At 36.6% G+C, this 12292-nt stretch overlaps 1 protein-coding gene across 9 annotated transcripts in view; it reads left to right on the top strand.

The window, feature by feature from the left end:
• Window positions 1–12292, top strand: part of NTRK3 (neurotrophic receptor tyrosine kinase 3) — a 541580-nt gene that overhangs the window by 298053 nt on the left and 231235 nt on the right. For 3 of the 9 annotated variants that reach the window (XM_075273265.1, XM_075273263.1, XM_075273268.1), the window contains exons 9-12: window positions 792–1088; window positions 2670–2693; window positions 3241–3308; window positions 5099–5201. In XM_075273265.1, coding sequence (XP_075129366.1) covers window positions 792–1088; window positions 2670–2693; window positions 3241–3308; window positions 5099–5201 — 492 coding nt within the window. Of the gene's footprint in view, window positions 1–791; window positions 1089–2669; window positions 2694–3237; window positions 3309–5098; window positions 5202–12292 lie in introns of all 9 variants that reach the window. The other 6 variants (XM_075273264.1, XM_075273260.1, XM_075273262.1 and 3 more) reach the window with 3 other exon arrangements.

Raw genomic sequence — 12292 nt, 5'->3', positions numbered from 1 at the left:
AGACAGAAGAGCCGAAGAAACCAAAGAGAAGTGCTGTAGTCTATGGAAGCTGAGTAACATTGTTTGATCACCTCTTCTGAGCCTCCACTTCTTATACTTTGGGATTTGATTAGACCCCGGAGTATAATAATAGCAGTTTTGATTTAGATGTTTCCAGTCCAGACAAAATTGGTGGCCATGTTTGCCTAAGTGCCAACCCTTCAGGGACTCAGGCTTCCAGGGAAATATGTCTTGTATGCTGACACCTGACCTAGCATTAACAATGACTGAGGTTTTTGCATAGTTAAAGCCCACTTGATCACAAGATAAAATAGGTTATCACACTAAAATAAATTATTACATATCCAGGCGCTTACTGACAATGAGAATGGGGGAGTTTTACCTCAGTTACGAATGTAGAGGTAGATGCAGAAAGGGAGCCACAACTTTTTTCACATCAATCGGAAGTCCAGAAATAGACAAAGCGCAACAACTGAATATGGGAGAAATCATTTTAGTGGTATAACCCGTTTAACCACCATCTCGCTGTAATGTTATTATGTTATTGTGACCATGCTGGGGGGAGGGGATCAATTTGGTCTTTTTCTTAGCAAACAATGTGGTCACAGGTAGCAGTGATGTCCTCTCTCTCCTTTTGCGGTAAGCCATGACACCTCCGACAATCATTCATACAAAATAAAACATAAGACATTTTCTAATGGTCTTTACCACTTGAATCTGTGTCCTCCGTATGGTTTATTGTATATTTTAGAAAAGCAGACATTGACTTGTTTCTCCCTCTTTATATGTAGATCCTCCTCGGATATTGAGCTTGAGAGAGCCAGTTGTTCACTTGGAGCACTGCATTGAATTTACTGTTCGTGGGAATCCTTACCCAGTCTTAACCTGGTATCATAACAACCAACCCTTACGGCCGGTGGATTTCATACGTCAAGAGGTTTATAAGCAGGACACTTTAATGGAGGGCTGCCTATTGTTTAATAAACCTACACATTATTATAATGGAAACTATACTCTCATTGCTAAAAATAAGTTTGGAATTGCTACCCAATCGGTTTACGCACATTTTTTGGAGCAGCCATACCCTGGTGAGTTAAATTTTTTCTTTAAGTCCTTGGCTTAACATGAATGTCCCACCTTTATTACATCCTATAAAATCTATTATTGCAAATACAGTAGGATTCTTTAATATAATGGGCATCAGGCAATGTATCTGATCTCGTAGTTACATAGCCGCTGGATATAGATAGGATGTCTATGAGTCACGGAAGTTGATCTTCGGCCATTTTACTCTCTTTTAGTCATGATATTCTTCACTCCTGGTTCTCAGAAGTCACATTATCATATGTAATCTGGTTGATAGCGTATACTTAGTCGGCGCTAAAGAATTTATATCCAATGTAATATAATCCAATTCTAGGATTAGTGGCTCCTTATTGCAAGTACAATAACATTGTACAGAAGGAAATCTATAGATCATCCAAATCTGATCATGATCAATGACATTATAGGCATTAAAGGAAAGGTCACTGTTAGCCTGAGAAATGCACATTTTTGCCATATTTTGGTATTAGGGAACTCAGGGGATATCTAATATTAATATAAGCAATCTGGCTTCTGGAAACTTCTTGAGTTTTTCAATCAAATACAATACAGATTGTAGGCAATTTAATCCATGGTATTCCTTAGTGTATTATTCTGTGATAAGCTGCTATAGCATGCGACTGTTCTATTTAGTGTATTACTTTGTGATAAGCTACATAACATGCATTTGTTTCATTTGCTATATTTGCATTGTTCATATCTTATAATTGTTTGCATTTTATTGCATGTCCTTTCTAAAATTAAAATATATGAGTAGTTTATCCATTTGTTTTAAAGGGGATCTGTCACATTGATGGTTGTATAATATAGTTCAAAATAGTTACTAATTTTTATTTTTAAGCTGGAGTTTGTAAATTCTTTCCAACTCCAACTCCTCCCAAAACTGGGTTCCAGTCCGACTTCATAGCCCTTGTGTTTGACTATTGATTGTCTCCTTGTGCTCAACATTGTCTCCTTGTCTGGGCAGTAAATCAGTAGCAAATCCATATGACAGGTTCCCTTCAAATACTTAAAATTTACATACCTTTTCTGTTTATCTGTCTCTTTCTTTGTCCAGCTATCTGCAATATCTATCTATCTATCTATCTATCTATCTATCTATCTATCTATCTATCTATCTATCTATCTATCTATCTATCTATCCATCCATCCATCCATCCATCCATCCATCCATCCATCCATCCATCCATCCATCCATCCATCCATCCATCCATCCATCCATCCATCCATCCATCCATCCATCCATCCATCTATCTATCTATCTATCTATCTATCTATCATCTATCTATCGTGTCTGTCTGTTTGTCTGTCTGTCTATCGTATCTATCTATCTATCTATCTATCTATCTATCTATCTATCTGTCTGTCTGTCTGTCTGTCTGTCTGTCTGTCTGTCTGTCTGTCTATCCATCCCATATGTAGTTGATAGAATATAGACAATGGATATTGGTACACATTTCCACCCCCAATGTTATACCTATTTGATATATAAACTAGTGCTCTTAGTGTTACATCTACAGTTAGTTCTGATTTACTAAATCTGCCATTTACTGTCCTTTTTACAGAGAATACTGATTATTTTGTTTCAGGTACGTATTTTCCTGCTTTTTTTTTTATCAGTGGAGTACATGGGGCTGCTACCTTAAGCTCAGATTACTGAATACATTTCATGGGTTTGGTCCCTTTTACCAAACACCTAATAGATCATGTTGACAGGAAATGCCAAAGGGGTTTTGCCAGGGAATTTCCTTTACTCGCCAACATCTATTCGGCCAAGAATTGTTAACTTTCCATTCTTTGTTAATAGAACGTTAGTCTCCTGGGCCAAAATGTAAGGGGTTAAGGTCGGATAGAAAACTAACCAGCAGGATATTTTTCTGTAATAAGTTTGAAGATGTCCATATTTGATTATGCGTGAATTCTATTAGAAAGGTTCTTAAACCTCTCAGGGCCTATGTACATTTATATTCAAACTAAGAAGGGTCCCTAGACGGTGAAGTGCACTAGTATGTCTGCTGGTATCCAATTATCTGAACCCTGAGATAAAAATAGTTGGTGGCCTTTTAAGCAAGCAGTGCATAAGGAGAATAATAATATATTGTTCATAGAATTATTCAACTCCTTTTGTTTCAGTAGCAGATCTTGGAATAAGTCCCACGCCTCCAATCAGCGTGACTCATAAACCAGAAGAGGACACTTTTGGCGTGAGTTACATTTTGATGTCTTAAGAAAACACAGTCTCAGCTTTTAACATATTTCTCAGTGCTAGCGCCTTCTGTGCAGATGATAAACTGAATATAAAAGGATCTTTGTACAAATCCTGCTAATGATCATGCGAGTTATGGAAATGTACATGGTCTGTGGGTATGCATTTTTATAAAGTATATGTGAATTTATATAAGAAAAATCTTAACTCTTGCATTTCTAAAACCACTTGTCCATCTCTCCTTCCACATTCAAGTGTTGTAATGGCCCCCTTCTTCCAGCTGTTAATAGATTTCTGTACCATTAGACATGTTGTCAGTAAATATGATATACCTGAATATGTAGTCACATAAAACCAGACAGGGACTATTAAGAAGGTATCTGCCCTTTGCATTGGCTTGGAGAACAGGTGTCAAATAATGTGGATAGGCAGTCTATGCGTGGGTTTTGTGCACCATGTTGTACATATATTTTTTCAGTTTTGGATCTCACCTTACCAAGCCACTTGGCACACCTGCAATCACCTTTGTTAACCTTCCACACGTGCCCTGTGAGTGTCTGGGCTCATTGGATAATATGAAACAAGCTATATGAATTTTTATATATTTATTAACCCAAGTGGGTCAGTACTAGCCACTGACATACAAAGAGTATACGTCAATGGATTGTCAAGCAATTACATGTAAAATCACAATACAATACAGAAAATAAAATGGGAATAAAATATAGAAAAGAAATAACACCAAAACGAGTTTGTATTTTGGTTCACTGAGACCTGACTCCTAGACCCCAGGGCACTAAAGCAGTGGCATAGTTTTGCAGCTGCATTTTCCATCATTTAAGAACAAAGATTTAGGTTTTTTTTTTGCCCTAGTGTGTTATCTAAATATCCTGAAGCGTTGTGGATTGTTGGCACCATCATGGTATCATGTCTTACCATCCCTCCATCTACGCACGTACAGTACACAGTTTGTGTTACTGAGAACTAGCAGATTCAGTAACATACTACATTATGTTTGTTGTGTATTTTGGAGGTATCTGTTGGAAGATTTCCCAAACATACAATATATCTTTTATTCTATGTCACTGTATAGTCATACAGTGGGATACATTTCCATAGGCTCCCATGTTTAAAAAAGTAATAATAAAAAATATTTAAAAAAAACAAACAGATATGGCAAAAAAAAAAGGATCGTAATGTAGTGGAATGGTTTATAGGCTAAACATATATGCAGTAAATTTCCCTTAAGCATATTTTAAAAGTACAATGCAATCACAGTGTGAATACAGCCTTAATAATATAAGCTGGCATAAGATTTAAAGAAATTTCCTCCCCCTAATACTAATGCAGCAGCTAGGGCTTTTCTTTCATGCATACAACTCATATACATATAGAATAGGTTTTGTATCTGTAATTAGATCATGAAATGTAATTATTGGAGGTTTTAGAGAAAAATATGTATAGAGGTTCTATGTAAAGCGTTAAAATAATATGTATGGTAGTATTAGAATTTGTAAGCACACTAGAAGCCACCATACTCATGGAAAGTGCTTGCAGTTAGAGGCTGTGAAATCATTAATAACATAAATTGATACTAACGGTGTGCATTCAGCTTTCCTATATGACAGGTGCATGTGAACAGGGTAATTTCTAGCATTTATCATACCTTGTAGTAAGGGAAGGAGGTGGGGTGAATTATGCTGTAAAGTCCATGTCCTGAATGTCCTGGTAATTATGAGAGCGTGGAGACCTCCAATCCATACACAATGTTTGTATTTTTATTTCCAGGTTTCCATAGCAGTCGGTCTTGCCGCTTTTGCGTGCGTCCTCCTAGTGGTCCTGTTTATTGTCATCAACAAATATGGAAGACGCTCAAAATTTGGAATGAAAGGTAAGAAAAGCTGGCACGTTTTATTCCATGGCTTCTCTTCAGCAGCCATTTCAATGACAGCTGGCGGATCTGCTAAAATTGCTTTCTTTTATATATGCCCTTTACTTTCCTGTTGGAATATGAACATTTGGCTCATTTGGCTCAGCTTGTATAGCTATAGGTTACATATAGGATAAAAAGAGGACAAATACTTTGGATTTACCTATGGGAAGATGTGCTATGGAGCTCTTTAGTCATGAACTAACCTGTTAATGGTGTCCCATCCAGAGGTTAAGTCATCAACAAAAATGAGTTGAACATCCCTTTAAATTGGGCAAAGAATGAATATTTTCCTTTAAAACATTTTGTACTACAATTTGTAGAAATGGTATTAAAGGGGTTCAGATTGTTATTAAGCCTTTTGCATTCTGCGTTGTATATCTTAGGACATGTGTCAAGTTCTATTAGCAATGAGTGGAAGAATAACAAATATGTTCATACTGTGATCATACTATGAGGTATACAGACGCAGTTTCTGCAATTTTAGGATTTTGCTAACTGTCGACAAGTATAGTAATAACTAGAAAATTGTAGACTATTTACTTATTCCCAATACTTTATATAAGCTCCTGGTTGCAGTTACATTTGAGAAACCTAATCTTCTATGTCCATGTAGCAAGCGCCTACAGATACTTGGAGTTTAAAACAAACTTTGAAACTTTCCATCCACTGCAGAGAAGGGATAACTCTAGAATTGATCGTCCTGAAAATTTGCAGATTTTATCAATTACATTGAAATAATACATAATGGAAATGGAGCGGCTTGTTAGACTTCAGTGGAGTTTCTCGACTTGGCGGACTGCCACCATCATTGAATTGTCTTCCTCCCCTGCTTGGAGTTTCTTGTTAATATTGAGTAACAGATGCAGCGCTTCCTTTTCAAATCTTGTGCAAATTAGTACTAAGGCGTCAGGGAGAGAAAAATGCCGGCTGACAGGACTCACTAGTTATTAGACGAAAGTGAAGAAACCAAATCCTAAAATCATATCAAGTCAAAATGAAACAATATAATAAACAAAGAATAAATCAACTGATGCTTGTCCAATTGGGAAAATTTATTTTTTTTCTCTTGCATACAAATACATATATATATATATATATATATATATATATATATACACACATTGGAAATCTGAGTTTCTTAATATATAGCAGTATATAAGTATATAGCGTATAATATTATTATATTAAATTATTATTATTATATATAATATAATTTAATATCACTATTAGAGATGAGCGAACAGTAAAATATTCGATATTTGTTTCGAATAGCCACTCAATATTTGACTATTCGAAAGAATATTGAACCCCATTATAGTCTATGGGGAAAAATGCTTCATTTCAGGGATCCCACCATTTGACTCAGGAGAGTCACCAAGTCCACTATCACACCCCAGGAAATGATGCCAACACCCTGGAATGCAACTGGGACAGCAGGGGAAGCATGTCTGGGGGCATCTAACAAGCCCAAGTACCTGTATTATGTCTGGATCCCTGTCAGCTTGCGATATGCGGGAGCTGACTTTTTCCCATAGGAATGCATTGACCAGCGTTGATTGGCCGAATGACATACAGAGTACAGCATTCGGCCAATCAACGCTGGTTCTGCCGGAGGCTCGTCTGTGAGGAGGCAGAGTCTAATATCGGACCAGAATGGAGACTGCTGTGGACCGATCTTAGACTCCGCCTCCAGAGGCAGAACCAGCGAAGGAAGGATCAGACGTGAAAAATATTATCACGCCTAATTCTTTTTTCTTCTGGATGCTAGCAGAAATCTCCTTTGAAACACATGTACACTCATCTGAACAGAACATGCATATATATGGGGAAGTCATGAAGAATATCTTTGGGTCGACAAGTGTTTAGCCGACAGCTATTTAGGGTGTATGGGCTATTAGTAGTTTTTGTAAAAATGGAGTAATATCATATAAGATAATATAATCCATTAATAGTCCCACCATGGGGAAATTCAGCATGGATAACACAATAATAATATAAAAAATATAAAATACGAGTACAAAAAAAGCTCCACAGTGAATTCATTGCAACATTTTTATATTACTTCCATTTTATTATAGTGTAATTGATACATAATTATAATAATAATTACAAAGAACATTAAATCCATTAACATAAATCACAATTATTAGATGATTTCTAACTTCGGACTTGAGTTGTACATGTATACATGTAAGTATATACTGTAGTGAGTTTATTCTTAACTAGTTTGGACTGAGCTAATTCAATATGGAGATAATGAGTTTTACCTTGACTAATAGGTAGATAGTGAAATTCCTCCTGACTAGACTGGGCTGGACAAATCCAATATGTAGATAATGAGTTTCTTCTTGACACAACTGAGCTAATTTAATATGTAGGTAGTAAGTTTACGGGACTGGACTTCACTAATCTAATATTGTATGTGGAGAACTTTCTCAGTTTAGGGAGAGATGTAAGGCCCTGCCAGTCACCTCTGCTTGCGACTTATCTCCCTTTATAATAGAAGGATTGTGCATATGGAAATTTAACAACCCCATCATTCTTTCCACCAACATCAACCATCAAGGGAAGATCAGGACGCCCCCATACACATTAGAGGCACTGCCGGTCCCACCAATATCAGCTGGCTTGACTGACATTGCTCTAGTGTGTAGACAATGGCCGCCCTTATTTGTTCTACATTTGAACATTTATGTACTTTGTATTTCATAGTTTTTTGCTTACTATCAGTAAATGGAAAGGTTCTGGCTATGCTTAGAGGCTTAAATTGCTGTTTCATTAGTTTGTTGTTTTGGATTCACACATGGCTTATTTTTTCCACCATGTATATGGCCCTAGAAGATCTGCTGTAAAATTTTAACATTAACTCAGATAGCAAAGAGCGAAATCCACAGCAAGTCCATAGTAAATCCATATCCAATTGAGCATCAAAATCTGCCTGCAACACTTGTAAATGTTGCTATAGCAAAATCCATGGCAGAAAAATGAACAAAGTAACTATATGAGCATTAGATTATCTGGATAGGTGTTTTTTTTTTTTTTTTTTACAACTATGTGTAACCAAGTATGTGCTCATTCCATGACAACAAGTAGAGATCTTAAGAATAGGAAAAAAAAATGAAATTTTTTTAAAGGGCATCTTCGTTTATAAAATAACCTTAAATTAAGTATAGGTGAATAAAAGAAAATTTGTAATACATCAATGAAATGTCTTCTACTTCACTTATTCTCCTCCTTGTCTTTACTTAGACTGGTTATTTATATATAGTTTGTCCCTGTAATCATAATAATAAATAATAAATTTTATTTCTATAGCACCAACATATTCCACAGCGCTGTACAATTTGTAGGGTTTAAATACAGACAGAATTATATATTACAGCATTACAAAGAAAGTCATTTCACACAATGGGACTGAGGGCCCTGCTCGCAAGAGCTTACAATCTATGAGGCAGAGGGGGCGGCATTGCTTATGCAGAGGTCAGACACTTCTGTAATAGAGGTTACTGTCATTACACAAACATAAAACTTTATGAGCCATCAACAGTTGTGTCCTTTAACATGTGGATGGAGCTTGGACCTATAAAGTTAGCCTGAAATGGCATCATATCATGTGGGGTAATGTGGGAGCGGGGACAGAGGAGGGTTAAATTTTGGGGATTCTAATTATAGTACGGAAGGGTTTACGTTAGAAATTGTGATAGGCTTGTCTGAAAAGATGTTTCTTTAGTTTGTGTTTGAAACTGTAGAAATTGGGAGTTAATCTGATTGTGCGGGGTAGAGCATTCCAGAGAAGTGGTGCAGCTCGGGAGAAGTCTTGTATACGAGCGTGGGAGGTTCTGTATTAATCTCATGTACACAAGTCTATGGAGGAGCAGGAGCAGGAGGGGGAAGAGCAGGCTTATTCTGTGCAGAGTCATATCTTGAAACATAACACGTAAAAGAGCTCCCTGTCTCTATGTGTAGAAGAGTTTAGCAGCTGCATTCATATGTGTTAAAACAAAAAAGTTCAAAAAAAGCAGACACTGTCACTCACCATATAGTGGAAACCAAAGGGTGCACGACCTTCCAAATCTCTGGACTCCAAAGAGAAAAGCTTTCATGTGAAGGTAACAAATTGTTGAGGTCCGCAATACTTTGGTCCAATGAAAATTCAACTTTTAATAAATCTTCTTAAAAATCCATAATAATGTACATGCCATGACTAAGGGGTAGAGTACCTCGAAACGTGTCGGCGTTTTTTTTTACTTGTTGTTTGTTATTTTTTCTTCTGTTATATCATGTACATTATTATGGATTTTTAAGAAGATTTATTAAAAGTTGAATTTTAATTGGACCAAAGTATTGCGGACCTCAACAATTTGTTACATTCATATGTGTGTCTTTTCCAGCCACTTGATCTCTCTCCCCTCTCTATAGACTTCTATGTAAAAACTGTGTCAGTCTGATAACTGGAGAAGGAAACATATTTATATAAGATATATTAGAAATATTCTTGTATTTACCTTTACTATTCATTTACGAAAAGCGGTTTTATAATTCAAGTTACTCTTTAAATCATAGGCGACCACAATATGTCTGGTTTCATCACCATGAGTGCTAAGCATTGTTAATGCATACTACATGCCAACTTGGTGGCTGAATCAACACAGAGTTTGCATATTTCAGGCTCTTCAAGCATACCACTGGTTCTACACATGATAAAAAGCCTTCTGCAATATACATATTTAATGCTTGCAAAAGGATGGATTGATGGATGTGCATCATGGGAATATATTATTAATCTCTATCGCTTAGTCTTTTGGCATTGTTGAGTGAATATATCAATTAAAATGCCAGGGAGTGCGAGGGTTTTGTGGAAGACATTATCATTTCAGTTGAGCGGTCAAATGGAAGAAGATAAGTTTTTATTTCCCAAGCAGAACATAAAAGCAAAAGAAAATATATTCAGCACACACTATCAGGAAGCCTTTTAAGAGGCCCATCACTATCAATTCATTTGGTACTCATTATAATACTTCTGATCAAAGCACATTCATTTGATATTTATGTGGATGTTAAATGTGCTTCCAAAGCTTCTCCATTAATTTAGAATTAGTTAATAGGTACTTTAACATAAAGTGGTTGATTATGGTTTGGTGGGGGAGGGGGCTCACATTTTCACCCTTCTGATAAACAGTTGGTTCTAATAGAAATAAATTAAACATGGATGTCTACAATTATTCCAATGTCAGTACGCGGCTTCTACAAGCTTACTTTAATGTTTCATTATTATAAATATTGTATTGCAAAAAATAGTTACTCTGCCATGGATATCTATATATGGCATGTGCTTTATGGGAATAGAAACCTTCATGGTTAATATTCATAGTTATTTCATTGTTAGATGCTGTATTGTATCTCGCATATTATAAAATATTATACATATTTTATTGCTTGGCCTCTCATCTATAAATGTATGAACAGGTTTTACAATTTCATTCACTGTTTAAAAGGGATGAAATATTAATATATATATATATATATATATATATATATATATATATATATATATATATATATATATATACACACACACACACACAATTTTACCTTAATACATCCAAAATTTTGCACTGATTATTTTGGAAAGGTGTATTCCAGTAATGACAAGTCATCCCTATCCATCCCAAACTTTCCCCTATCTGAAAGGTTGAGTTCCCAATAATCAGGATAATGGAGGTTCGAAGTTCTTTCGTATTAATGGAGTTGCAGTCATGCATATATGGGATGGCCAAAGAGAAGCTAAGTCCTCAGCTATTCCCAGCATCCTCTTAGCATTGCAGAGTGCATATGCAACAGCTTCTCCATTAAAACAGGGTGTCTCAGGGTTCCATTCTTGTTATTGGGGATCCATATAGAGTACAATCCAGCACTACTCTGAAGTTGTGTTATTAAAAATAACTTTTAATCCAACACGAACAAAACAAAAAGGTAAATAAAAAAAAAAAGCTCAGTTACACCTACGCGTTTCAGGGCTATCATACACCTAATACAGAACTCCAAATCTGAGGCATTGACATATACAGTGGGGCAAAAAAGTATTTAGTCAGTCACCAATAGTGCAAGTTCCACCACTTAAAAAGATGAGAGGCGTCTGTAATTTACATCATAGGTAGACCTCAACTATGAGAGACAAAATGAGAAAACAAATCCAGAAAATCATTGTCTGATTTTGTAAGAATTTATTTGCAAATTATGGTGGAAAATAAGTATTTGGTCACCTACAAACAATCAAGATTTCTGGCTCTCACAGACCTGTAACTTCTTCTTTAAGAGTCTCCTCTTTCCTCCACTCATTACCTGTAGTAATGGCACCTGTTTAAACTTGTTATCAGTATAAAAAGACACCTGTGCACACCCTCAAACAGTCAGACTCCAAACTCCACTATGGTGAAGACCAAAGAGCTGTCAAAGGACACCAGAAACAAAATTGTAGCCCTGCACCAGGCTGGGAAGACTGAATCTGCAATAGGCAACCAGCTTGGATTGAAGAAATCAACTGTGGGAGCAATAATTAGAAAATGGAAGACATACAAGACCACTGATAATCTCCCTCGATCTGGGGCTCCACGCAAAATCTCACCCCGTGGGGTCAAAATGATCACAAGAACGGTGAACAAAAATCCCAGAACCACGCGGGGGGACCTAGTGAATGAACTGCAGAGAGCTGGGACCAATGTTACAAAGCCTACCATCAGTAACACACTACGCCGCCAGGGACTCAGATCCTGCAGTGCCAGACGTGTCCCACTGCTTAAGCCAGTACATGTCCGGGCCCGTCTGAAGTTTGCTAGAGAGCATTTGGATGATCCAGAAGAGTATTGGGAGAATGTCCTATGGTCTGATGAAACCAAACTGGAACTGTTTGGTAGAAACACAACTTTTCGTGTTTGGAGGAAAAAGAATACTGAGTTGCATCCATCAAACACCATACCTACTGTAAAGCATGGGGGTGGAAACATCATGCTTTGGGGCTGTTTCTCTGCAAAGGGGCCAGGACGACTGAT

This window comes from Leptodactylus fuscus, chromosome 5 (assembly GCF_031893055.1).
Source record: "Leptodactylus fuscus isolate aLepFus1 chromosome 5, aLepFus1.hap2, whole genome shotgun sequence".
NCBI classification, from domain to species: Eukaryota; Metazoa; Chordata; class Amphibia; order Anura; family Leptodactylidae; genus Leptodactylus; species Leptodactylus fuscus.
This window is presented reverse-complemented; position numbering and strand designations above follow the sequence as displayed.